Source organism: Eptesicus fuscus, chromosome 10, assembly GCF_027574615.1.
Source record: "Eptesicus fuscus isolate TK198812 chromosome 10, DD_ASM_mEF_20220401, whole genome shotgun sequence".
NCBI lineage: Eukaryota > Metazoa > Chordata > Mammalia > Chiroptera > Vespertilionidae > Eptesicus > Eptesicus fuscus.
The window spans coordinates 12,916,234-12,944,212 of NC_072482.1; the positions used below are offsets into that span (position 1 = coordinate 12,916,234).

The 27,979-nt window shown below is 54.3% G+C and overlaps 1 protein-coding gene across 1 annotated transcript in view; it reads left to right on the plus strand.

Moving 5' to 3' along the window:
* The window catches only part of PTK7 (protein tyrosine kinase 7 (inactive)), a 64,885-nt gene extending 37,590 nt beyond the window's left edge, over positions 1–27,295 (plus strand). The window contains exons 3-20 of the mRNA XM_008153277.3: positions 188–290; positions 685–875; positions 970–1,120; positions 2,349–2,497; positions 2,755–3,021; positions 7,124–7,257; positions 7,397–7,532; positions 7,688–7,807; positions 9,299–9,448; positions 9,567–9,717; positions 9,816–9,943; positions 11,059–11,262; positions 12,005–12,160; positions 12,795–13,027; positions 13,999–14,079; positions 24,675–24,826; positions 25,654–25,832; positions 26,313–27,295. Of these exons, the coding sequence (XP_008151499.1) occupies positions 188–290; positions 685–875; positions 970–1,120; positions 2,349–2,497; positions 2,755–3,021; positions 7,124–7,257; positions 7,397–7,532; positions 7,688–7,807; positions 9,299–9,448; positions 9,567–9,717; positions 9,816–9,943; positions 11,059–11,262; positions 12,005–12,160; positions 12,795–13,027; positions 13,999–14,079; positions 24,675–24,826; positions 25,654–25,832; positions 26,313–26,473 (2,846 nt within the window). The 3' untranslated portion in view covers positions 26,474–27,295. The remainder of the gene's footprint in view (positions 1–187; positions 291–684; positions 876–969; positions 1,121–2,348; positions 2,498–2,754; positions 3,022–7,123; positions 7,258–7,396; positions 7,533–7,687; positions 7,808–9,298; positions 9,449–9,566; positions 9,718–9,815; positions 9,944–11,058; positions 11,263–12,004; positions 12,161–12,794; positions 13,028–13,998; positions 14,080–24,674; positions 24,827–25,653; positions 25,833–26,312) is intronic.
* Positions 27,296–27,979: the final 684 nt, after the last annotated feature.

Sequence of the window (27,979 nt, forward strand, 5' to 3'; positions counted from 1 at the left end):
GACTAGCAGGCACTCGGTCTCTGGTGGCCCGTCTGCAGCCCCAGCCTCCGCGTCACAGGGCTGCCCTGCACTGTCTTTTGGCTCAAAGCCTCCAGGTTCCATTGTTTTCTGCTTGTCCTCCTTCCCTCTGCCCTCCCACGCTTGCTCTGCTCTGCCCCTCACTGTGCAACCATGGCCTCTGCTACAGGGATTGAGACCGGCCCTGTGGTCCTGAAGCATCCGGCCTTGGAAGCTGAGATCCAGCCACAGACCCAGGTCACTCTGCGTTGTCACATTGATGGGCACCCTCGGTAAGGAGCCGGCTTTGAGGATGGGGGTGGGGAGGGTTATTCTAGACAGGCAGGGGTGTTCCCCCAAACCTTGGACTCGATTCAGATGCATTTCTCTTCGTTCTGGAACAACCCCTGCCCCTATGCTGCTCCACACCAGCCCCCGGTGACCTGAAGGGCAGCATTGTGTGCGGAGTGATCCTGGATCCTGGATTCTGGGAGCTGGGAGATCTGGAATCTCCACAGGATTCTGCCCCTAAATTGCTGTGTGCCCTTGTGCAAGTCACTTCCCTCCCTAGGCCTATTTCCCCACTTGTAAATTGAGGGGTCTCGCCCTGCCCCTCTGATTCTGTATCCCACCCACTGGGCCCCTGAACACCCCTGCCTCCCTGTTGCTGACCCCCTCGCCCCACAGGCCCAGCTACCAGTGGTTCCGAGATGGGAGCCCCCTCTCCGAGGGTCAGAGCAACCACACGGTCAGCAGCAAGGAGCGGAACCTGATCCTCCGGCCGGCCAGCCCTGAGCACAGTGGCGTCTACTCCTGCTGCGCCCACAATGCCTTTGGCCAGACCTGCAGCAGCCAGAACTTTACCTTGAGCATTGCTGGTGAGCCAGGGATGGGGATGGAGAAGGTGTAGGGCCGGGATGGGAGGGGCCTACTCACCTGCCTGTTCATGTGCCTGTGCCTCTCCCCCCCAAGATGAGAGCTTTGCCAGGGTGGTGCTGGCGCCCCAGGATGTGGTAGTAGCGAGGAACGAGGAGGCAATGTTCCACTGTCAGTTCTCAGCCGAGCCACCCCCGAGCCTGCAGTGGGTCTTTGAGGATGACACTCCCATCACTAACCGCAGCCGGTAAGGCATCTGGCAGGGGCCTTCCAGAACGGTGGTGCAGGTTGAGTACCGCACAGTGCCTTCTCTAAAAGGGGATGCGGATCGTATCGCAGACACCATACTTCAGTGCCTGTGCTACTTCAGAATTCCGGCAGATGGCAGTGCAGTGTCTTGTCGTTACTAAAAGAGTCCAGCAAAGGGAAGTCTCCGGGAAGAGCATCTTTCTCCAGTTCCCACAAGGGCAGCGTATGAGCTGAGCTGGCAGTGGCTCTGCTTTGACCCATGTGGGTCTTCTGCCATCAGGGGTAGAGACCCAGGGATGGAGGGACACAGGGGACCTGGGTGATCACAGTCTGGATAGGATGGCAAAGACACCTTTACACACTCACATGCATTCAGGACACACAGGCACACACATGCATGTGTTTTGGAGGAAGCAAACACGTCTAGAAGGTGCTGGGAGATGCCAGCTCCTTTATAGGGACTTCTGTCCTCACCCAGGCCCCGTGAAAGCAGAAAGCACCTTTGTGGTGCCAGGTGTGGCCATGGTTCTTAGGATGTTGGTCTCTAGGCTAGGGACTTGGATACCACCTGGCTTCAGCTGTGAGGGCATCATTCATTCATCTGGTGTGGCTGAGGGGCTACTGGGTGCCTTACTAGCAGCTTATCTTTTTTTTTTAAATATATTTTATTGATTTTTACAGAGAGGAAGGGAGAGGGATAGAGAGTTAGAAACATCGATGAGAGAGAAACATTGATCAGCTTCCTCCTGCACGCCGCCCCCCCCCCCCACACACACACACACGGGATGTGCCCGCAACCAAGGTACATGCCCTTGACTGGAATCGAACCTGGGACCCTTCAGTCATCAGGCTGACGCTCTATCCACTGAGCCAAACCAGTCAGGGCTAGCAGCTTATCTTGACCCTGCAGAAAGGTGGCCCCTCTGTCTCCACAGTTGCACGGTGCCATTACTCGCTCTCATAAACACTGCTGCTCCCATTGCCACTCCAAAAGGCAAGTCTCCTGTAGTTGGAACACACGCCTGCACATGTACATGAACGGGTGCACACATGCACGTGTACACACACACACACACACACACACACACACACACACACACGATGTGTCGGCTTCCTTCTCTGCCCTGTTCCTGGCTGATACCTTCCTACATCTCCAACCATCACCTTCCCCTCTAGAAGGCGGCCTGTGGGCCACTTCTTCCAATCAGCACTCTCTCCCCCCGCAGTCCCCCACACCTCCGCAGAGCCACGGTGTTTGCCAACGGGTCCCTGCTGCTGACCCAGGTCCGGCCGCGCAATGCCGGGGTCTACCGCTGCATAGGCCAGGGCCAGAGGGGCCCTCCCGTCGTCCTGGAGGCCACACTTCACCTGGCAGGTGGGTCTCGGGCTGGGGTGCCGAGGTGGGGCCTGCCTTCAAAATTGTTGGCATGTAGAGATTTAGGTTCCTGTTTCCATTCAGAGAACAGCTTGAGGGACAGAGGGAGGACGAGGATGCTGGGCTAGGAAGAGGAGATGCTGAAGATTGTAGGGAGAGTTTGTGCGGGAAAGGGCCAAAGCTTGTGGTGGGAGAGCATCAAGTATCCTGAGACCCACAGTAACGGGGCTGTTTCCCTCCCGTGCACATCCCTGCAGAAATTGAAGACATGCCTCCATTTGAACCCCGGGTGTTCACAGCTGGCAGCGAGGAGCGTGTGGCCTGCCTGCCCCCCCAGGGTCTGCCGGAGCCCAGCATGTGGTGGGAGCACGTAGGAGTCCGGCTGCCCACGCACGGCAGAGTCTACCAGAAGGGCCATGAGCTGGTGTTTGCCAGTATTGCTGAGAGTGATGCCGGTGTCTACACCTGCCACGCAGCCAACCTGGCTGGTCAGCGGCGACAGGATGTCAACATCACCGTGGCCAGTGAGCACCCATGCCTTGAAGGTGGACGGGAGGTGGAGGGGAGCCCAGGGCCGAGGGGGTCTTGGGCTCTGGCTGTGATGGATAGCTTCTTCGGTGCTCACCCAAGGCCCTCTCAGCTCTGGGCCCTGCAGGCTTGGAAATCAGTCAGCTGCTGGGAGGTGATGTGGGAGCCAGGCACGGAGGTTGGGGTGACAGTCCTCACAGAAAAGTGGTCCCCTGGCTCCAGAGGGAAGAGCAATGGAACGGAGTTAGAGACCCAGGTCCCATTCTGTCCCCAAGGCACGGAGTAACCAGGAGTAGCGAGTCACCCACCTTGCTAGGTCTCAGTCTCCTCATCCCTAAAATGGGGCTCATTACCCACCTACCCTACAAGATGGTCGGAAAGATTAATGAAATAGATTAAAAATAATTTCTTTTTTGGGAAGGTGATGGTGAACAAACTTATGTGATAATTATTTTATTTGTTGTTATGCTTTCCAGATTTCTACAATGAACATACTAATGAAATAAGAGCAGGGAATAGCATTAGCTATTACACTGAACAGGCTGAAAGTGCATATGATAAAGACCTATATACCCTTGCTACAGGCATAGAGATTTATTTGCTTTTTTCTTTATATCATGCCTGTTCCAAACCTTTGTGATAGTATAAAAGGATACACAAGACAAACTCTTATGTACATACTAGTACACATACACACACATTTGCAACCTGCTGCTTCCACTTATCTCTACATCCTTTTAAGTGAGTAAATTTCAAAAATTCAAAGAGATTTTGAATATGGAAAGTACTTTGTTCATTTGAAGTTGTCACAACACTGATCCGGTTAAAATACTGAAACTTCAGGGTCCCGCTGTCCCGTGCTCAAGTACCTGGTTCAGGGGGGAAGCTGCCGCACACAGGTAACGCGTGCAGCACACAGGGCGCTCAGGGCACTCCCTGCGGTGTGCACACACATGGAAGCAGCTGCAGCCAGCTTTTCTCCAGTCTGGGTCTGTGGGCCATGTTTTTCTTTAAGGGCTCTTTTTTTTATATATATAACATTTTTTTTTTATATCAGAGAGGAAGGGAGAAGGGGAGAAAGAGAGAAACATCAATGATGAGAGAGAATCATTGATAGGCTACCTCTGCACGCCCCCTACTGGGGGTTGAGCCCGCAACCCAGGCGTGTTCAATTGATCAGAATTGAACCCGGGACCCTTCAGTCCGAAGGCCCATGCTCTATCCACTGAGCCAAACCAGTTAGGGCTGGGGCACTTTAAGAAACGCAGCCCTGGCTGGTGTGGCTCAGTTGATTGAGCGTGTCCCATGCACCAAAAGGTTGCTGGTTTGATTTCTGGTCAGGGCACATGGCCCAGGTTGCCGGCTTGATCCCTAGTAGGGAACATGAAGGAGGCAGATGATTGATGTTTCTCTCTCTCCCTCTCCCTCTCAAGTCAATAAAACACATTTAAAAAAATAAAAATGCAGAATCTGGGACCCCATCCCAGATCTCCTGACCCAGACGCTGTGGGGGTGGGCCCAGGTGGGGCGTGTTTAACAGGTGCTGCGGGTGCTGCCTATGCGTGCCGCAGGTGGGGAGGCTGGCTTTGACCAGCCACTCGGCAGGCACTGCCTGGGCCATGCCTTGAGTCCTGCGCTGCACTCTGAGAAGGAGGCCTGTGAAGTGAGAAGTGCGTGGCACGCAGGGCTGGGTGAGGTGGAGAGGGGTGGAGGCTGGAGTTGGGAGAAGGGAGAGCTCCGTGACTGCATTCCGTCAACAGATTTATTGAGTGTGTTCATTGTGCTAGGCACTGTTCCCAGTCCTGGGAATGCAGCAATGAGCAAAGCAGACAAAATTCCCTCTCCTTCTGGAGCTCAGAGTCTGATAGAAGCAACAAAGGAAACAAGAAAAACAACTGAATGAGCAAAGACGTAATGTCAGGCGGCAATGGAGCCATGAAGAAAAGTAAAATAGGGTGACAGAGAGACACGAGGGCCAGGGGAGTTTAGGGAGAACTTCTCCAAAGGGTGGCGTTTGAGCTGATACTTAAACTAAGGAGGGAGCCATGTGGATAGGTCCTGAGACAGGAATGGGCTTGAATGTTGGCGGGACAGCAGTAGCCTGAGTGGCTTGAGTTGAATAAGTGGTGGTGCGTGTGGTTGAGGTTGGGAGATGGAGACCAAATCGTGGGGCCAAGCAAGAATATAGGCTTGTGCCGGCCAGTGTGGCTCAGTGGTTGAGCATTGATCCATGCACCAGGAGGCAGCGGTTTCAACTCCCGGTCAGGCCATGTGCCTGGGTTGCAGGCGTGATCCCCAGTAGGGGGCGTGCAGGGGGCAACCAATTGATGCTTCTATCTCTCCCTCTCCCTTCCTCTCTCTCTAAAATCAATTTAAAAAAATTTTTTTAAAAAAGAATATAGGCTTGTATTCCAAGTCTGTCCGTTATCTATTGCTGCCTAACAGATGACTCCATAACCAGCGGCTTGAAACAATAGACATTGTTTCACTTATGATTCTCTGGACAGGGTTCAACTGGGACGCTCATCAGCCCCATGTGCTGCTGGCGGGGCTCGTTTGCATTTGCAGTCAGCTGATGGGTCAGCTGATGGGTCAGCTGATGGGTCAGCTGATGGGTCAGCTGGCGGCTGGCTCTTCCCGAGGCCTTGCTCACATGTCTGGCAGGTGGTACTGCGCAGGGCATCTCCGTTCTCTTCCTCTCGGCTGCTCCAGCAGGCTGGCCCGGGCTTCCTCGCAGGAAGGCTGGGCTCAGAAGTGGCGCAGTGTTGCTCCCACTGTTGGGACAAGGCAGGCCACCCAGCCTCCAGGAAATAGGGGGACAGGCAGATGGGGAGGTGGCAACGTTACGTTACAAAGAGGCGGAAGGGATGGGGGGGCTGTTTACAACCATCTTTGCAAAGTCTCTCCCACCAAGTCAGAGGGCGGGAAGTCCTTGCGGGGTGTCGAGTTGGGGAGTGACATTTTCAAAAGATCACGCTGGCTGTTTTGAGAAGGCTGGGATGTTAGGGACAAGAGTCAAAGCAGGGAGACCAGTAGTCAGATGACTGTACTTGTGTAGGGGATGGGTGGAAGGGGCTAGAACACAGGTGGTGGAGGTGAGGTCAAATTCAGCATTTTGGAGTTAAGGTAGAATGGGCTTGTGTAGAATAAGCGTGAGGGGGTGGGAGTAGAGAGAAGTCAAGGCTAGGTTTTTGACGTCTGCAATTGCTGGAGAGTGGCTATATTTACTGAGGTGGGGAAACGGGGTGAGCAGGTTTTGGGGGGAATCGGGTGTTCTTTGTACCTCTCAAGTTTGTCTTTGCAAGTCTGAAGTTCCTGGGGGAGGTCAGGTAGTCAGGTTCACGTTTGAGAATCATCCACTCATAATGGTGTTGAAGGCTGTGGACTGGATGAGATCTTTCAGGGAGTGAGTATGGCTCCAACAGCACAGAGAGCTGAGGCATTCGAGTGTAACAAAAAGCAAGGAAAACTTTGGAGTCATACAGACAAATTTTCATTCCTGTCTCTATCATGTTTTAGCAAATCACCATTAGTGCCCTGAACCCCTGTCTTCTTAGCTGTAAATGGGTAAAGAAATACACCGAGTGGCCAGATTATTATGATCTCTGAATGCATAATAATCTGGCCACTCAGTGTATATCCTATATAATAAAAGGCTAATATGCAAATTGTCCCCTCGACCAGGAGTTCGACCAACAGGCAGGCCGGCCAACCGCCCATGTCCCCTCCCCCTGGCCAGGCTGGCCAGACCCCACCCATGCACAAATTCATGCACCAGGCCTCTAATACACACACACACACACACACACACACACACACACACACACACACACTGAGTGGCCAGATTATTATGCATTCAGAGATCATCATCATCTGGCCACTCAGTGTACATACCTTGGGCGTTTATTATGATCATTAACCAGGACAACGTTCAAAAAGTGCTGGCACGTAGGCCACCACGAAGGATAACTGCTACAGTTAATAGACGGGGACACTGAACTCAGGACCTAATGTGGGGTTAGAATTTCTTGGGGTTGGATCCTGTGGTGGTGCAGACATGATATCATCGGCCTGCGCTGTTTCCTCCCTGTCCCTTAGCGGTGCCCACGTGGCTGAAGAAGCCCGAGGACAGCCAGCTGGAGGAGGGCAAGCCAGGCTACTTGCATTGCCTGACTCAGGCCACACCGAAACCCACAGTCATCTGGTACAGAAACCAGATGCTCATCTCGGAGGTGAGAGCGAGGCTGGCCACGGGGGGTGGGGTGGAACCCCCTCCCGCCGCTCCCTGGTGCTCCCCTCCACGTCGCTCCTTCCCCGAGGCTGTCCTCAGGGCGGCGCTGGCGGGGGTTCAGGCCAAGGCTTGTGTTGCAGGACTCGCGGTTCGAGGTCTCCAGGAACGGGACCCTGCGCATCAACAGCGTGGAGGTGTACGACGGGACGTGGTACCGCTGCGTGAGCAGCACCCCAGCTGGCAGCATTGAGGCCCAAGCCCGTGTGCAAGTGCTGGGTGAGCCGGCGTGTGTGTGGGGAGAGCGCCTGGCCTGGTGGGCGGGAGAGGAAAGGGAAGGAGCGGCAGGCTCTAGGACCTTCAGGCCTGCCCCAGCCTGTCCAGCTGCCTCAATCCCTCCTTTCCACCCACCTGCCCTCCCTGGACGGAAACAGAAAAGCTCAAGTTCACACCACCGCCCCGGCCGCAGCAGTGCATGGAGTTTGACAAGGAGGCCACGGTGCCCTGCTCAGCCACCGGCAGAGAGAAGCCCACTATTAAGTGGGTACGAGCAGGTCAGTACCGTGTGAGCCTGCGGGCGAGCAGGCAGGACCGTCTGCTGGTCAGATGTGTTCACGTCTGAGGGCAGCTGAGTGCCCAGCAGCATGTCAGGAACGGTGGGGACAGACAAGCAATGTAGGGCAGACTCGTCCAGTCAGGAAGAGAAAAGCCAGATACAGGAGAGGTCAGGTTACGCTGTCAGCACATGAGACGAGTCAGGACAGTGATTGACTGAGCCAGGTAACGAACGCCCTTTTCAAAATAGTCATCCTTTTTGGCATAACAGTAACGTGGGCTCCCTTAGGAAGTTTCGGGAGAAAAAAAGTACATAATCCCACCATCCATTATCTCTGGGTGTGTGCCCTCTTTCTTTTTCTATGCATAGCTTTATGTTTTATTTTATTCACTTGTTAAACTTGTCATACTTACTATAAAAATAGAAGGTGCAAATAACTCTGTAACCTTGTATTCCTTTCTAACTAACAGAATACATAAACATTGGCTTTGATGAGTGCGATAATATTCCAATAATTGGATTCACTATAATTTACTTAAATATTCTCTAAATGTTGGAGGTTTTAGTTGCTAATCATCCTTCCTCCATCCCTCCCCCTCTCTCCCTCTCTGTCTTTCTCTTTCTCTTTTTTTTTTTTTTTTTTTATATATTTTATTGATTTTTTACAGAGAGGAAGAGAGAGGGATAGAGAGTTAGAAACATCGATGAGAGAGAAACATCGATCAGCTGCCTCTTGCACACCCCCTACTGGGGATGTGCCCGCAACCAAGGTACATGCCCTTGACCGGAATCGAACCCGGGACCTTTGAGTCCGCAGGCCGACGCTCTATCCACTGAGCCAAACCGGTTTCGGCTCTCTTTCTCTTTTTATTGCTGCAATAAACATCTTTAAGCCAAAGTTTTTTCTGGATTTGGGTTTATTTCCTTTGGGAAAGATTCCCAGAAATGGAATAATTATGTATAAAAGGGTATGCACATTTTTACAACCCTTGATGCAGATTGCCAAATTGTTTTATAAAGGGTTGGGCCAGTTTTCACATTCCCATGAACAGTGAGAGTTAGAGAGGAGGTTGTAGGTTTTGAGGAGGAAGTGGGGTCTCTGTTCAGGTGGTCTGGGGGCGTTTTCTGTGGGATGTGTGGCTCGCAGTGGATCAGAAGCCTGGGGTGGCGGCAGAGAGCAGGAATGGGCTCTAGGAGTGAGGAGTGGCATGCAGTGAGGTGAGAACAAGGCAAATTCGATGCCCACTCAGAAGTGCAGTTTGGCAGAAGTGGAATGTTAAACAGGCAACAGATGGAGGTGAGACTGAAAAACTGAAAAAGGAGTAAATAATGGGAGCTTCCCGATGCCTGGCTCGAGTTTGGGCTTTGTCTGTAGGTACTCAGGAGTGATGACATGTTTTTGAGTAGATACGAGTGACTGGGGGCATTGCCAGCCAGCCACCCATGTAACTCTGGTCAATCCCATAATCTCCCTTTGCTGCCCCTGCAGATGGGAGCAGCCTCCCAGAGTGGGTGACAGACAACGCTGGGACGTTGCACTTCTCCAGGGTGACCCGCGATGATGCCGGCAACTACACCTGTATCGCCTCCAATGGGCTCCAGGGCCAGATCCGTGCCCATGTCCAGCTTACTGTGGCAGGTGCAGCTGTGGCAGGGCCTTGGGGCTGGGGCTGGCAGGCCCTGTGTGGCAGCAGCCTGCTCCCTGCCAGCCCCATTGCTCACAGCCCCCTGCCCCTCGCTGGGCTCTTCCCATCCAGTTTTCATCACCTTCAAGGTAGAGCCAGAGCACACAACCGTGTACCAGGGCCACACAGCTCTGCTGCGGTGCGAGGCCCAGGGGGACCCCAAGCCACTCATTCAGTGGAAGGGCAAAGACCGCATCCTGGACCCGACCAAGCTGGGACCTAGGTAGGGCCATGTCCCTCCCACACTCACCCCACCTCTCCTGCAGCCCGGTCTCCCAGGAGCCGGCGAGGTGGGCAGTGCTGTGGCTTCTCTCCTGGCAGGATGCACATCTTCCAGAATGGCTCCCTGGTGATCCATGACGTGGCCCCCGAAGACTCGGGGAGCTACACCTGCATTGCGGGCAACAGCTGCAACATCAAGCACACGGAGGCCCCCCTCCTCGTCGTCGGTATGGGCTGGGGACGAGAAGCTATGGGGCCAGACTTCTTTCTCAGCTTTACTAATCGGAGCCTTGTGCATGGAGGGCACTTCAACCATTTTTGTGATGGGGTGGAAGTCTGCTGTGCCATGTCACAGTCTGTGTCCTTGCTTAGAGCTGGTGTCCTTTTCTTAATCGTCCACAGCTGGAGTGTGTGTGTGTGTTGAGGGTGCTTGTCCTATAGTGCTTCCTCTCAGGTCTCCTGCAGGAGCCACATGTCTCCCTGGGTGGGCGGGGAGGGGATCAGGTCAGGATGCATCAAGACAAGGTTCCTTTGTCTGTCCTGGAGGGCCAGGGAGGATGATGCCTCAGGTAAAAGGCCCTGACTAGGCTCAGGGACTTGGGGTTGGGGTCTGGCCGCTCCTGCTGCTAACAGTCTATATGCCCTTAGAGGCAGGTGTCGCTTCCTCTTCACGGCTTGTTTCTGCATCTGTAAAATGGGAGTGGCTTAAATGAGCAGGTCTCAGCCTTTTTTTGGTTTAGCGGCAGAACTGTTTTTCTAGACAAAGTAGGCAGTGCGGCTTGAACTGGACAACAGTGAAGTGACAGGGCCCCTTGGTTGGAGCCCTTGGGTATGTGTGGGAGTTGGGGGCTTCTGCATCCTGGGTCTCTGTCAGTGTCTCCATGAGACCCTAGGCCATTGGAAGCCCCTAGACCAGAAGGGCCTTTCTGCACCTACGTTTCTCCAGGAACCTGCTCTGTGCTGGGCGCTGTCTGGGATTCTGAACCAGAAGTTCTCAGATGCTGCTCTTCAGGGCCTGACCCAGGGTCAAGTCACCGAAGAAGCTTCTTAGCAAACAGTGTGGGCTTGTGGTGCCTGACGGGTGTGGATTTCATTCGTGCCCCTGGCCTGGTGTTCAGGTGCAGAGCCAGCCAGGGGATCACTGCCTGGGACCTCGGCAGGGCCTGAAGACAGGACAGCCCTTGTTAAAGCCGGTGACGGTGGTGACCCTCCCCGGCTCTCTCTGGCTTGACCAGGCCATCCAGTGGGAGGTTGTCATGTGTGGGTCGTGGAGGGGCTGGTAGAGCAGTAGGCTGGGTTTGCTTCAGCACCCCTGCACAGACCTCTCTGTGTCTCACTCAAGACAAGCCCATGCCAGAGGAGTCGGAGGGCCCGGGCAGCCCTCCCCCCTACAAGATGATCCAGACCATTGGGCTGTCGGTGGGCGCCGCCGTGGCCTACATCATTGCCGTCCTGGGCCTCATGTTCTACTGCAAGAAGCGCTGCAAGGCAAAGCGGCTTCAGAAGCAGCCAGAGGGCGAGGAGCCAGAGATGGAGTGCCTCAATGGTGAGGGGCCCCCTGGAGGTGGGAGGCGGTGCCGTGTGCAGGTGCTGAGCGCCCTCTGGTGGCCATTGGAGGATGCCGGCAGCGGGGCTGGGGCTTGCCCTTGTCCCTGCAGCCAGAGCAGAGCTTCCCATCCCAGCTGGAAGCCTGGAGTTGGCCCCTTCCCAGGGCCTGGGCTTCTGAGGAATCTGGCTTAAGACTTCCTCATTGGAGCCTTTGCCAGCTTCCTGTGTTTCCCTGCCTTCTCCCCGTGGCACTAAGCCAGATCTAACTCCTATATATACTCATGTTGCTGGTCCACCTCTTGTCTGTCTCTCCTGCTCCCCACTCCCCCGCTTATTAGTCTTTGAGTGCCCCAAAGGCAATCTGTTTCTCTCCTCCAACTGGGACCTCCCCAGGGGCATTTCTGCGTCTCCCCTCTAAGCTGAGGTGTTCAGATCAGGGCCTGGGTCTCCCTTGTGATTTCCCCTTTGTGCCGGTTGCGGGCTTTGCCTATAGATGGCCTTGTGGAAGCCAAAACCCGTATGCCTATATGGTGTCCAGGGACCAGTGATTCAGATGAGACTTGCTCAGCTTGCTCAGCCATTTCAGAGGCTGTCATCCTTGCCTCATCCCCTCCATTCATCAGTTGAGATCAGACCCATTTGGTGGAAGTAGAGGGTTGGGGGGGGGGGGAACTGAGGCCCCCATCGCGACCTGAGTGACAGGTGTCATCTTGGCACTTCCCTGTGCTCCTTCTTCCCAGGCGGGCCTCTGCAGAATGGGCAGCCCTCGGCCGAGATCCAAGAGGAAGTGGCTTTGACCAGCTTGGGCTCTGGCCCCGCAGCCACCAACAAACGCCACAGTACGAGTGATAAGATGCACTTTCCGAGGGCCAGCCTGCAGCCCATCACCACACTGGGTAGGCTGCCTTGGCCACAACTCCCCTGCCTGGCTATGGGTCACCGCTTCTGTCCGAGGCCAAGTCACGGCTGTGGCTCTGAAGTCTCTGAAACCCAGAACCTGGAGATGGGGGGGCGGGGGGGGGGGGGCGGGGGAGATCTGGTCCAGGGTGTCCCCATTGCTTGTTCACACCCCACCTCACAACTTGTGTCGTTCCTGTGTGTTACTGACTTGATGTTTTCTTTAGATTGACTCCTTAAAAAAAAAAAAAAATAACTAAAGTTAGCTCTGTTCTAGGGAAATATGTGAGAAATTAGGGATTGGTGCCAGTTAAATTTTTCTGAGTATACATTAAACATAGAACTATTAAGACATGTTTATCATGAGCCACCTGCCATTCTCATACAAACCACCATTTGGAACACCCTGAGTATTAATCCCACCCCTTTATTTTACTGCTGGGGACCTGAAGCTCAGGTGGGAGAGGAAAGGTTGGTTCAGGGTCACACGGCTGAACTTGGCCACCGCCCCGTCCGTGTGGGTGGGAACAGCAGAGACTCCCACTGCATGCCGGAGCGGCGCGGCACCTTCCCAGGTCAGGGGCTTCCCCGCTTGGGGGCAGGCAGCTGGCGGACTCGGATGTGTACCCACAGGGAAAAGCGAGTTTGGAGAGGTGTTCCTGGCGAAGGCACAGGGCTTGGAGGAGGGGGTGGCAGAGACCCTGGTGCTTGTGAAGAGCCTGCAGAGCCGGGACGAGCAGCAGCAGCTGGACTTCCGGAGGGAGTTCGAGATGTTTGGGAAGCTGAACCACGCCAACGTCGTGCGGCTCCTGGGGCTGTGTCGGGAGGCCGAGCCCCACTACATGGTGCTGGAGTACGTGGACCTGGTATGCTGCTAGCAGGGGGACCTCGGGTCTCGGGCAGGGCAGCGTCCTCACGGGAGTTGGGGGGTACACCATGGGAACCTCCCCTCTGGTGGTCTCAGCTGAGGCCTCGGGTTTGCCTGCTGTTACACCATTGAGATGCTCTGCCTCCTGCCCCTGCCCTCTGCCCCCAGCTCTGACACCTGCCTTCCCTTGACCAGCACCTCCTCTGCCAGCCCTGTGTCCGGTACCAAGTTTCTCCCGGCTTCACTGCACCCTGCACGGGTACCTTCCAGGTCTTCTTCTCTGACCCCGGTTTCCTGTGGTTATTTTTCTTTTTTCCTAGGGCTTGTCACCCCTTGGGAATAAACTTAACAGAACCCGGCTTCCCTTCCTTCCCGGCATCCCCGTGTGAGGCACCAGTGTTAGCCCAGCCACCAGCCTTTTCTTCCTACCCTGGTTGTCATGCCAGATCTGCCCCTTGCTCTTCATTCCCTGACTGACCTACGCCTAACCCTCCAGTCCTCTAAGGGCTGCTTATCAGCACCCCCTCCCGCCCCCAGCCCTGGGGCAGGAAGGGGAGGAGTCACCCTTTGCTCCCATCAGAAGTGTTTGAGTGCTTTGTGTACGTTTCTGCTGCGGGGGTCACCCCCTGTTTATGTCTAAGATGATAAACCCCTGGAGGGCGGGGGCCAGTAGGGGTGCTGTTTTTCTTCTTGGCACTTTGAAGGCAGGGGCTTCGACACCGCCTCTCTGAGGCTCCTCTGAGGGCAGATAGGACGGTCCTCTCTGACGGACAGCTTCTGGGAGGCACCTGCTATGTATTTTTTAATTCCCACCGGACTTCCCTCACGGGAGGGGGGTCCAGTCGGGTGGGCGTTCAGGTCAGGACTTCTCACCATCTGCCGGGCAGGCACCTGTGAGCGCCTGCTTGCTTTGATGCCTGGGATATAACGGCTGGGCTCCGACATGACAGACTTTTGCTTTTCCCTCAGGGAGACCTCAAACAGTTTCTGAGGATTTCCAAGAGCAAGGATGAAAAATTGAAGTCACAGCCCCTCAGCACTAAGCAGAAGGTGAGGACAGGGAGGGAGAAGAGAGAGGTCCCCGGGGGTGGGCCAGGAGCAAGGGCAGTCCTCATAACAGGTTCTGCTCACTGAGTGCTCCCTGTGGGCCAGGCCCGATGGTAAGTACTGTGCCCATGTTTTCTCCGTGGTTACAATAATCATCTTAATGTGTTGCCATCCACATTTTGTGGGTGAAGAAACTGTGGTTTAGGAGGTTAAGTGACTTGTCCAAATCACATAGCCTGGAAGTGGCTTTGTATTGCCCTGTTGTTTTCATATAGAAGAGCTGCTCTTTGCCTTTGCCACTGGAGCAAGACATTAGCTCCCTGCAGGGAGCATTTAACTGGAGGAGCAGCTGGGAGCACTGAGCTGGAGCAGCAGGGAGCACTGAGGTGGAAGAACAGGGAGTAGTGAGGTGAGGAGCAGCAGGGAGCAGTGAGGTGAGGAGCAGCGGGGAGCACTGAGGGAGGAGCAGCGGGGAGCTCTGAGGTGGAAGAACAGGGAGCAGTGAGGTGGTGGAGCAGCAGGGAGCACTGGGGTGAGGAGCAGCAGGGAGCACTGAGGTGAGGAGCAGCGGGGAGCACTGAGGTGAGGAGCAGCGGGGAGCAGTGAGGTGAGGAGCAGCGGGGAGCACTGAGGTGAGGAGCAGCGGGGAGCACTGAGGTGAGGAGCAGCGGGGAGCAGTGAGGTGAGGAGCAGCGGGGAGCGCTGAGGTGAGGAGCAGCGGGGCGTGGCGGCCCTGAGGTGAGGAGCAGCGGGGAGTACTGAGGTGAGGAGCAGCGGGGAGTACTGAGGTGAGGAGCAGCAGGGAGCAGTGAGGTGAGGAGCAGCGGGGCGCCCTGAGGTGAGGAGCAGCGGGGAGCAGCGAGGTGAGGAGCAGCGGGGAGCACTGAGGTGAGGAGCAGCGGGGAGCAGCGAGGTGAGGAGCAGCGGGGAGCAGCGAGGTGAGGAGCAGCGGGGAGCAGCGAGGTGAGGAGCAGCGGGGAGCCCTGAGGTGAGGAGCAGCGGGGAGCAGTGAGGTGAGGAGCAGCAGGGAGTACTGAGGTGAGGAGCAGCAGGGAGTACTGAGGTGAGGAGCAGCGGGGAGCAGTGAGGTGAGGAGCAGCAGGGTGCCCTGAGGTGAGGAGCAGTGAGCTGCCTGAGTTTTAGGGGCCTGCTGGCCTGGGTGTGTCCCTGAGTGTGTTTCTTCAGGCTCCGCGTGTGGAAACTTTAGTGAGTGGGCTGGCCATGTTTCACCTACTGTGGTTTTCTCACTTTCACTCTCACTTTGGCTGTAGCTGTGCAGCCTTCCTTCCTGTTCTCCTGCCTCAGGGCAGCGGGCTGTGTGGGCACAGAGCCCTGGCTGGAGCCCGTGGTGGAGCAGGCCTGGGCTGAAGCAGTGCAGAAGGGACGCTGGCCTGCTCCCCCGCCCACAGCAGATGATCACTTCTGCAGCCCGGCTCTCCCTGTCCACAGCCTGCTCCCTCTCCTCTGAGATGACCCACCTCCCTCATGTGCCTGGTACTCTGTTTCTAAGCTGACAGCAAAGTCACCTCAGAAACCCATCAAAGCTCAGGGCAGGTGGGCAGACACTGATTGCTGGGCCCTTCCAGGTGACCACCCCTGCCTTGTAGGCTGACTCAGGTCACAGACTCGGCAGGGCAGAAAGGTGTGCTGGTTGATGAGTCAGGTGCGTGGGACCCTGGCTGCCCCGATCTCTCTGGGGAAGTGGTTCTGGGCCCTTCAGGCTGGCCTCCCATTACAGGGGAGTTTACTAGGCCCAGAGAGGGTAAGTGACCTGGCCCCAGGCCAGCTAGAGCGGGCCTCTTGGCACCTCACCCCTGCCTCCATCTCTGAGAAGCCAGAGGACAGGGCAAGCTGCTCCAGCTGGTGGGACGTCAGGACCCCAGAGCTCACAGATCAGGACATGCCTGGGGCCATGCCCTGAGGGCCCTGGGGATGTAAAATGGAAGCTGCGGGGCATCGCTGGGGCACTTAGGATCAAGCAGGGGAGCTTGGGTAAGTGAGGATGCATGTGCCACACAGACTTCAGGTACCACACAGACGGCAGCGAGAGGCATTCATTAAGAGATGTTGGAGACTCCACTTCCCTCAGGTGGACAGACCGCGGTGGTGAACAAAGAAGGCTTCCTGGTAGAGAAAGCCATCTGAGTTCAGTTCTCACGGACAGGAAGTAGTTGAATGGCAGGAAGGGGATGGGTTCAGGAGAGAGGGGACTCAAGGTAGGTTTCTGTGGCTGGGAGATGGGACAGGGACGTAGGCTGGCAGGAAGCTGGTTCCCTCTGTCACATGGCCTGAGGGACGGTATTTTACTGAAAGTCATCACCGCCTGCGCTGAAGATCTCCCCCACACTTTTTTGAAAGAGGCATCTTGAATTTGATGGCGGAGCTTCAATGAGTTGGGTTCCACACTCTCTAGGGACAGTACTCAGCATCTGGTGGGGTGAGATTGCTTCAAAAAACAAAACAAAAAAGCTTTCTGGACCATACCTCACTCAGACTGAGGGAATCAGAAAATCTGAAAGTCGGGTCTGAGGAACTGCAATTTTCCAACAACCTTTTCAGCCGATTCGTAAGCCCATCGAAGTTTGAGGAGTCCTTGCCAGTGGTTTTGAGACCTATGTGGGTCTCAATCAGTAGTTTAAAAAATACTGCTTTGGGGTGATTCCATGAAAATGATAATTCTTAGGAAATATATATTAAACCTGTAGATACTTCCTTGTGCTAGTAACTTAGTGAGCTACTCTGTTAACTTTATATGCCTAGGAGACCTGGGGAATGGAAGGAGAAAGAGTTAAGTTTTTTAAAAAATGTATTTTTATTAATTTCAGAGAAGAAGGGAGAGGAATAGAGAGAGAGAAATGTCAACAATGAGAGAATCATTGATTGGCTGCCTCCTGCACGCCTCCCATTTGGGATCGAGACTGCAACCGGGGCATGTGCCCTGACCAGAAATCAAACCGTGACCTGGTTTATAGGTCGACGCTCAACCACTGAGCAACACCGGCTGGGCAAGTGTTATGTTTTTAAGGAGAGCTGGAGTGGTAGGCAGAGCTGGAACCAGGGTGCCATGCGTGGTGTGGGTGGGTTGGGGGATCCCCAGGAGGATTTCGGGATAGCAGTGGGATAGTGATACAAGTCAGGGAGGTGGGGGCAAGCTGGAGGGGGCCAATGGGGGAAAAAGGGGAACATATTAATACTTTCAACCATAAAGATTAAGAGAAAAAAAGTCAAAAGACCCTGGCCCTGGGCGGTGGCATAATTGTAGATAATGCTTGTTAAGTAGCTGATAAGATGCTGGGGATTTTAAAGTCGGAGAACTGTAACCTGTGAGTTCTCTGTGGATCACCTTCAAGCCCATGACAGGACGAGAAGTAGGGTCGCTAGCAGCTGGTGGACAGAGCTTTATGCAGTCAGACGCCAGGACCTGTGGTACACACAGCCTGTTGTGAGACGAGCACAGTAGAGTCACAGTGGGTTAGCGGAACCTGTTGAAGAGTTGGAAAGGAAGGGGCGGGTCTGGTCTTTATAACAGTGTTTGAACATTAATCCTGTGGCCCTCTGGTGGCGGCTTGCCCAGCAGTAAGGAAACACTTCATTGGCTTGGGTCTAACAGAATTCCCTTTTGCCGTCCTCACGTAGCCAGCATTTCCCCAAGCACTGTGATGAGGGCACATTACAAAAGCCTTTGTCTGCCCCTTACAGATAACGAAGCAAGGCTGAGCAATGCCCTGGGGTTTTGAAGCCTGAAGTAGAGTCCATTCACTTACGATGCCCACTTCAGTGGTCATCTGGCCCTTTTACCACCAGTGGCACTGGGGGTATTCTGAGGATGGCAGTCTGGGGACTGTTTGGGGAGTGTGGCCTCTGCTTTTTCCTTGGAGATGCAGTGCAGGCTCTGTACCCAGGGAGCGCTTAGTAACCCTGGTAGATCTCTTCTTTAACCCTCCTCTCTGGTACACACATTTGGTTGGAAGCTATCCAGAGATTTTTGTCTCATTACTTTATTATTATTTTTTTTAATCCTCACCTGAGGATATTTTTTCCATTGCTTTTCAGAGAGAGTGGCAGGGAGGGAGTGGGGGTTGGGGAAGGGGGAGGGGGAATAAAACATCAACGTGAGAGAGAGACACATGGACGGGTTGCCTCCCGCACATGCACAGACGTGGGGCAGGGAGCAAACTTGTGACCCTTTGGGGCACAGGCCGGCGCTCTAACGGCTGAGAGACACCGGCCAGGGCTGTGTCTTCACTTTTGATAAAGAAAATGCACCAAGATGAGACTTTCCCCAGCGCTTGATGGTGCTTGCTCAGCGTATGCAGTGTCTGTCGGTAGTTGGCTGTCGATGGGTCTGCTTGGTGGGGGTTTGGACCAGTGCTAACAGAACTGATGGTGGGGGTTTGGACCAGTGCTAACAGAACTGATGGTGGGGGTTTGGATCAGTGCTAACAGAACTGATGGTGGGGGTTTGGACCAGTGCTAACAGAACTGATGGGGGGGTTTGGACCAGTGCTAACAGAACTCCCGGCAGTGGTGGACGTGTCCCGTATCTGCTGCTGTGCAGTGCGGTCTTCACTCGCCCCAGGTGGCTACTGAGCACAGAGAACGTGGCTATGGCCACGGAGAAGCGGAGCTTTTAATTTGTTAGGTTTTGGTTAACAAATAGTCACACGGGGCTCGGGACTTCTGTTTCAGACAGCACAGCTTTAGACCATTGTTTCTTAAACATTTCAACTGAAACCCACAGTAGCAAAAAAAAGTACATTTTGCATCACAACCCAGCAACATTGGCATGGTTATATATTGTAGAAGTGAAAAATGTTATGAATGATACCTTTACAAAGTAATGCACTCTGATATTTTCTGTTCTGATTTTTAAAAATATGTTTGTATTGGTTTTTAGAGGGGGGGGAAGGAGATGGAGAGAGAGCGAGAGAAACATTGCCCAGATGTGAGAGAGAAACATCGATCGGTTGCCTCCTGTACCCCAACGGGGACTGAAACCGCAACTTGGGCCTTTGCCCTGATCAGGAATCAAACTGGCAACCTTTCGGTGCACAGGACAACACTCAACCAACTGAGCCACATGGCCAGGGCGATGTTCCGTTTTTTTAATGCTGGTTAAGATGAACTAAGTTGGTTTCAGGACATACTTATAGCAAACCACAGTTAGCAAACCACCGTTGGAGGCAGCTGGCCCTCAGGGATGTCACTGGCCAGCGCACACCGGCCGAGATTTGTCTTTGGAGTGACCCCTCTGCCAGTGCCTGGCTCAGCTCCTCTGGAAGCCAGGCTGGGGAAGGTGCACAGAGCCAGCAGCGATGCTGAAGGGCCAGGCTGAAGCCAGCACCCCACCACTGGGCTCACTGCTGAGCAGACGGCCCCTCCCGTGCCCCCAACACCAGTGATGGAGCCGGGAGGGGCAGCTGTGGTACTGAGGAGAGAGCCAGGCTTTGGTGTCAGGCTGGGTGGACAGCCTCAGATGGGATCCTGGGCAGGGCTGAGGATGAGCCCCACCTCACAGTGCAAATAAGAGGGGCAGCCACCTCGCTCGGGCCAGCGCACAGTAGGTACTCAACAAGTGTTCCTGTCTCCTCCTCTCAGATTGGGTGGCCTTCTTTCACTAGGTAAATTGGCAACAGCCCCTCTACCACTCCCATTCACTTCATTCCTCTTTGAATTTCAGGAACATAGAATTACATGAGCCATAATCTTTGGATAATTTATGACATACTCATTACTGGTCCACACATGGGCTGCTTTCATTTATTTAGTGAGTTATTTTTTAACGTGCACGAGTGTGTGTGTGTGTGTGTGTGTGTGTGTGTGTGTGTGTGTGTGTGTGTGGTAAATTTTTACTTTGATATTTCAAACTTAAAAGAGTGTTAAGGCCCTAGCTGCTTTGGCTCAGTGGATGGAGCGTCTGCAGACTAAAGGGTCCCAGGTTCGATTCCAGTCAAGGGCACATGCCTGGGTTGGGGACTTGACCCCCCCAGTAGGGGGCGTGCAGGAGGCAGCCAGCCAATCAGTGATTCTCTTCATCATTGATGTTTCTCTCCCTTCCTCTCTCTGAAATCAATTAAAATATATTTTTTAAAAGGGTGTTAAGAAAAGTTCAAGGAACTCCTACAAACCCTTTATCCAGATTCATTGGTTCATATTTGCTTTCTCATTCTCTTAATATTTATGTGTATTATTTCTTATGTATTGTTGTAACCAATAGAGATAAGTTGGAGGCAGACTTTTGACTTTTTGCCATCAGACTTGTATAAAATGGTATATCATTGGGATGTGGCTTATATTTCCTTGATCACCAACGATACTGGCTTTTGGCCCCATTCTTATCTTCATCTCTCCATGAGTGCATTTATGTGATGGGTGACCTCCCCCTTGTGGATCCTGAGAATGAGTCTGTATGGCAGAACCACACAGCTGGCTGTAACCTGTTAAATAATATTCCCCAGGCCACAGGGATCTCTGTGCATTTCTGTTTGCCTTGTTTTTATATGCAAAGAAACACTACAGGGGCCATGTGTCCCTCAGTGGTTGCTCCCAAGGTTTGGATAAGGTGACCATGGGTCTTTACCGACGCTGACCTATGCTCCAATTTTACCTCTGTTCCACGTGGAGCACCTTCCCCCAGTGGTGGCAGCCTTTTGCGGGAATAATTTTTGTCTCCCTTCTAGACCAGCGGTTCTCAACCTGTGGGTCGTGACCCCTTTGGAGGTCGAACGACCCTTTCACAGGGTTCGCCTAAGACATCCTGCATATCAGATATTTACATTATGATTCATAACAGTAGCAAAATTACAGTTATGAAGTAGCAAGGAAAATAATTTTCTGGTTGGGGGTCACCACAACATGAGGGACTGTATTAAAGGGTCGTGGCATTAGGAAGGTTGAGAACCACTGCTCTAGACTATCCTCTCACTAGGAGCCCTGTCTTGCCTTTTCTGTTGTATTTCACCAGCACCCAGCTGTGTATGGTGTACAGTAGATGCTCAATTAGTATTTGTTCAGTCTATTGGTGTATACTTTTAAAATGTTAATATGACAACATAGTTCTATTCAGAATGTTCTATAAAAAGGTGCAAATTAGGTTGGGATGCCGTAACGGGTCACAACCAGACAGGAGGAGGTTGCATGCGCAGGTGAGGCCCGGAGCGGAGATGGAGACAGAGATGGGGGGGCTGGTGAGTCGTGGACAGGGACGGGGGCCGGCCCGCAGCCTCCGTGGCCGAGCGCAGGCCTGGAGAGGAGGCGGAGACAGAGATGGGGGGTCCGGCGAGTCGTGGACAGGGATGGGGGCCGGCCGCAGCCTCCGCGGCCGAGCGCAGGCCTGGAGAGGAGGCGGCGGGCCCGCCCGCCGCAGAAGCAGCGCAGCTCCCGGCGGTTCCCATGCTGCGGTTCCCTCCGGCTCCCGTGGAAGCGGCAGGCAGCCTACTGCGCGCAATATTACATGATGGGCTACTAGTGCTATCTAATAAAAGGATGATATGCAAATTAACCATCACTCCATCACAAAGATGGCGGCACCAAGTCCTCTCAACCCTGCGGGAGTCCCCCAGTCCCATGGGGGGCAGCCGCTGAGGGTGGGCAGCATGAGCAGCCTGGCGGAATGCTTGCTTTGTCGCCACGGCGACGAGGCAAGCATTCCACCCTGGCTGCGGAGGGCCTCTGGGCAGCGGGCATGGAGCAGCCAGGGGTGTGGGGAGGGAACGCTTGTGTCATTGCCCTGGCGACAAGGCAAGCGTTCCGTGCCTGGCCGCAGATGGGCCTCTGTCCAGGCCTAGTTGGGCCTCTGGGCAGCGGAGAGCCTCTGGGCAGTGGGCGCAGAGCGGCCCGAACCCGCAGAGAGCTACTGGCGTATGGATTCATGCACAGAGCTTCTAGTATATATATAAAAGGCTAAGCGACCGTCTGATCAGCTGGTAGGTATGACACACTGACCACCAGGGGGCAGACGCTCAACACAGGAGCTGCCGAGGTGTGATGACTTGGCAGCGGAGGTTCTCGGGTGATGTACCCGGAACCAGAGAGGAGGGAGCTCAATTCTGGGGTGTGTCACCTGAGAACCACCATCTCACAATCTGGGACCCCTCGAGGGATGTCGGAGAGCCAGTTTCAGCCCAATCCCCACAGGCCAGGCCGAGTGACCCCACCTGCGGAGGGACCCTGCTCACTCCGCAGACCACCTTCGAGCTGTGGTGCCACTCCAGGTGCGGTCAGCCGGAGAGGGACCGTGGGAGGTTGGCTCCAGGGTGTGTCTGGCCCCTCTCGCCTAGTCCTGCCCCGCCAGCCACCTTCTAATTAATTTCCTTTCAATGTGCATGAATCCGTGAACCGAGGCACTAGCTATATAATAGTCACATGGCTCAAAAATTTTAAAAGGGAATTAGTGAAATATATTTTTAACTCCTACACTTTGGAAAAGAGTTTGTCCTTATTTTGTAGAGCTAGAGATACTCATAGTCCTTGACCCACACCTAGATATCTTAAAGAAATTCATGCATGTGCGCACCCATAAGACAGTCACAGTAGCACTGTTCTTTTTTTTTTTTTTAATTTCTTTATTGATTAAGGTGTCACATATTTGTCCTCATCCCCCCATTCCCATCCCACACCCCTCCCCACGGATGCCCCAACCCCTTTGGTTGATCTCTCCCCCCTCCTCCCAACCTCCCTTATCCTCCCTCTGAGGCCCGATAGTCCGATCGATGCCTCCTTGTTTCTGGTTCTGTTCTTGTTCCTCAGTCTATGTTGTTCATCATTTCCCCTAGATGAGCGAGATCATATGTCACTAGATATATACTTATAAGAACTGAATGTGAGACGAGCAATAATAGTTATGCTGACAGGCAAATGAATCAGTCTGTAGTGAGTTTCTTTCTGGACCAACAGTTCTTTTGAGACCCAATTTCAATGTCCACCAGTTCCTTATGTGTACATGTCAGCACTGACCCCTCAGCTCTGGATGGTGGACAAATGGTGGTAACGGAGGTCCGACTCCCTCTGGTTTGGTCTCGGCCGGACCCAGGGGCACGGATTCACCCGGACTAAGGGGCACGTGGCCTCACCCAGACCCAAGGGGCGCGTGGCCTCACCCAGGCCCAGGACCCAGCCTCACCCGGATGGATCCAGGGGCACACGGCCTCACCCGGACCCAGGATCCGGCTTCACCCGTACCCAGGGGCGCAAGGCCTCACCCGGACCCAGGGGCACATGGCCTCACCCGGGCCCAGGGACCCAGCCTCATCCGGGTCCAGTGGCGCTTGGTCTCACCCGGACCCAGGGGCGCGTGGCCTCACCCGGACCCAGGGGCGCATGGTCTCTCCCAGACCCAGGGGCACATAGCCTCACCCGAACCTAGGTGCTCAAGGCCTCACCTGGATCCAGGGACACATGGCCTCACCCGGACCCGGGGGCGCGTGGCCTCTCCCAGACCCAGGGGCACGTGGCCTCACCCGGACCCGGGGGCGCGTGGCCTCTCCCAGACCCAGGGGCACGTGGCCTCACCCGGACCTAGGTGCGCGAGGCCTCACCCGGATCCAGGGACACATGGCCTCACCCGGACCCAGGGGCGCGTGGCCTCTCCCAGACCCAGGGGCGCGTGGCCTCACCCGGACCTAGGTGCGCGAGGCCTCACCCGGACCCGGGACCCAGCCTCACAAGCACTGTTCTTAATAGCACAAAGCTGGGGAAAAAATCCAAATACCCATGGCATTAAAATGATTAAATATGGTATATTCAGGATGAAAACTCAGTAAAGTAGTCCCTGCACCCCATCCCGAAGGATGAATCTCACAATGCTGAGTGAACAAATCAGGCAAAAAAACATATACACTTCGTATGCTTCTAGCCTTATCTGGTTCCAAAACGGGAAAACAATTATATTGTTTAGGAACGTGTGTGTGTGAAACCTAAGGGCTCCTTCCTCCTTGTGCACTCGCCCTCCCCTCCAGAGGTGACTGCTGTCCTGACTTTATGGTAATAACTTCTTGGCTGTTCTTTCTGGTTTTGCCTTTACACACACGTTCCTGAACAATGTGATTCGGTTTCCCCGTTTTGGAACCAGATAAGGCTGGAAGCACACAGAGTATATGCTCTGGGGTGCCTGCATTGTTGGCTCTGTGTTTTTCACTTAGCGATTGTTACCTGGGTCTGAGCTTTTGTAATTATTTGTGAACGTGCACATATATTTGATGAGCTTTGCTATATAACTAGTAGAAAATACGTAATTTTGAAGTAAAAAGGATAAGGAAAACCCATTAGGATCTGAGCTGTGATCACTGCCCGGTTATTTTTCACAAGTGGTGACTGTGTGCTCTCCCCACCCACGTGCCACTCACCTGTCTAGCACCTGCTGCATGTCCAGGTGGTCCCAGAGCGTAATTTCATTTAATCCTGTTCTTCCAACACCCAGTGAGGCAGGCCCCGTGACCCCCACTTTGCAGAGAAGGAAACTAAAGCTGTTGTGGCTTTGCTTGGGGCTCCCTAAGCATCACACCGATGGCATTGGGGTCCACCGAGGGTTGGGTCGGGGGTGGTCACTTTGATCCCCTAGACTTGGGTGCTTTGATGAGTGAGTCCCTTTCTTGCTGCAGGTGGCCCTGTGCACCCAGGTGGCCCTGGGCATGGAGCACCTGTCCAACAACCGCTTTGTGCACAAGGACCTGGCTGCTCGGAACTGCCTGGTCAGCGCCCAGAGACAGGTGAAGGTGTCGGCCCTGGGGCTCAGCAAGGATGTGTACAACAGGTAGAAGGACATGGTGGGCGGGGTGAGGGTAGAGGGAAAATGTGGGAGGTGTGGGGAAGGGCTGCTTAAATGTCTACTTAGTCTAAAGCGGAGAGCCCAGAAGGGACAGAGACTTCCTATCCTCTCTCCAAGGGCGCAGCAGGCGTCCTAGCCTTTGGGACACAGGTCCCTGTCGCTCATAGATTTTTCTCTAGTGATAAAATACCATAAACCTTGTAAAAATAACTGGTAGGTTTTGTAACAGTTTGCATATAATTTAACTATTTGTATGGTTCCCTCTGTAACTTCCTGAATTGCCTAATTATTATTTTGAATCCTAAGGCTGGAAGCTCAGCGCCAGGGCCAGAGATGCCCCTCCACACTGCACGGCGCCTGGGGGCGCCCGGGAACTTCCCCTCCAGGCGCCCCAGGGCTCAGTGCCCCAGTTCGGCTGTTGCTTTAGTCATGATTGATGTATTACTAAAGCTTTTTAAATGTTCTTTCCATTTAACATGTTCTCTTTTTTCACATTTTTAAAACCAGTGCCAAAAGTATGTATGATTATCAGCTTTTTATTTTTATATTAAAATGTAGGCAAAATTTGGTTCTTAATGGAATTTTTAACCATCAATCCCATGTGGATGCCCCCAAATTTCATTCGGTGTACCCCTGTGTTACCGGTTTCTCGAGTGCCTTGAGGTAGAAAAGTTGGGTTACGAGACCCAGACCTGGGATGAGGGATGAGACCCAGACCTGGGATGAGAGACCTGTGTCCCTCACCACAACCCACCCCACTCGGTGAGCCGCGGAGGCCTGCCCCCACCCCCACGTGTGGTTTTCTTCTGCAGCGAGTACTACCACTTCCGCCAGGCTTGGGTGCCTCTGCGATGGATGTCCCCCGAGGCCATCCTGGAGAGTGACTTCTCCACCAAGTCTGATGTTTGGGCCTTTGGTGTGCTGATGTGGGAAGTGTTCACCCATGGAGAGATGCCCCATGGCGGGCAGGCCGACGACGAGGTGCTGGCAGGTAGGCGGCTGTGTTTCCAGGGGACCCTTCCACATGTGTTTCCAGGTGGAGAGTTTGCTCAGGACCCTGGAGGCAGCTCAGCCTGCCTGCCCTCAGGGCTGGTCATAGCAGGCACACAGATATGGCCACTCCAGTTGTTGAAATACCTGCATATTGGTTGGTAAACACCCTCGCCCACAGGGACCACTCCAGCCACTGGCGCTGCCCATTGACCCCACTTCAGCCCCCATGCATTGGTTGCCTCCGGTGCTGTGTGGACCCGGCCCCCACCAGCCGGGCAGAGCTGGGGCCAGGGGAGTTACCCCTTTGGTTGCAAGATATTTCCCCTGTACTCCTTGAGTCAGTGCCCACCAGCCACTGGCCAGTGACCCCCACCCCAAGTCGCCCTCCGGTGGCTGCTTGTGGGTACTGCCGGCTCCACAGAGTGTTGGACAGGAGGGTACAAGTTGGACTAACTCTCCTCCCACCGTTTTCCTGCAGACTTGCAGGCTGGGAAGACCAGACTCCCACAGCCTGAGGGCTGCCCTTCCAAGCTCTACCGGCTGATGCAGCGCTGCTGGGCCCTCAGCCCCAAGGACAGGCCCTCCTTCAGCGAGATCGCCAACACCCTGGGAGACAGCCCCGCAGACAGCAAGCCATGAGGAGGCAGCCCAGGCAGGCTGTGCCTCAGGCTGGCATGGGCAGGGGAGGACCTCTTGACAGGTGCCTGCAGCATGATGGGCAAGATCCCTGTCCTCCTCGGCCCTACGGGCCCCACCCTGGCACCACAGGCACTGCTGAGGTTTGGGCTGGGCCTGCGATTTCCTCCTCTTTCTTACCCTCAGCCCTTGGGGAGGTTGACTTGGACCCGGACTGGTGACTAGGGCCTTGGGCTGGGCTGCTTTTTCTGCCACCCCTCCCCCCATCGGGGACAGTGTGGGTGCCTCAGGTAACACCAATTTCTGGCCTGGGTCTCCGCCCCTTGGCCAGGTGCAGTTCTGCTACTCACCTGCTAACTTGGCCCAGGGAGGGCTAGGCTGCAGAGGAGCCGGGTTGGAGGGGCGTCCCTTGATATACTCAAATTCCCGGGTCGTTCCGGCCCACGGGGCCCATCTCAGCGTCTGCGCCAGAACCGCGGAGGACACGGCCAGTGCGTCCTCCCCACATGGACTTGTGCACGCTGGCCCTGACCTGTGTCTCCTCCCCACCCTCCTCTCCTTTCCTCATCCTAAGTGCCTGGCAGATGAAGGAGTTTCAGGAGCTTTTGACATTATATAACCCGCCCTTTTTGTATGCACCATGGGCGGCTTTTGTATGTACCGTACTCGTACTCGCAGCGTAGGGTGGGAGGGCATGGGAGGGAGGGGCGTGTCTTGGAGGAGATGGGGACGGCGAGCCACCCCTGCCTCACACTTTTATTGTTGTTGTGTGTTTGTTTTGTTTTTTTACACTCACTGTTCTCAATAAAGAAGCCTTTTTTACAACCTGTTTCCGATGCTCATTCTCGCCGTTGCCCATGAATCATGTCCCACCTTCCCTTGCTTACCAGAAGGGGCCATGTGCTTTATGGAGTCTAAAGAGGCTTGGACGGGAATAACTGGCAGACACTGGTCCTTCTTTCTGATTTTTGTGGAGCGGTTAAGGATGTGGGCTTAGGAGGCAAGACCACCTCTTGTCCATGAGATCCTCCGACTGCCAACCACTGACTCTCCGCTGGCTGGCCTGGCACTCACGCTTAGGTGGGGCGGGTGGAAGAGTGAGGGCGGACAAGTTAGAGTAGGTTTGGAGGAGGAGTTAATGACAGATTCAAGTCTCTGAATACCCTTAAGACTTTAGGAGGGAGATGGAGTGGATAGTATTGAGCAAAGATGATGCTTGATGCCCCGAAGCCCCAGAGCCCTCAGCTGATTTGATCCCTGCCTCCTCTTTACATGGACCCATGTCGTCAGTTATTTTCTTCCTCATTCCAGTAACTTCAGCCTGTGCCCATCCTAATGAAATGAGTCCTTAACTGTGAAGTCGCTCTAGTTCATTCTGTCCCTCACCATCCTTCTCAGTGATGAGAATAACAGCTAATATTTATTGAATACTTGCTCTGTACCAGTCACTTGGCTAAGCACTTAACATGCATTATCGCACTTAATCTCTGTGACTGCTTTGTCAGCCAG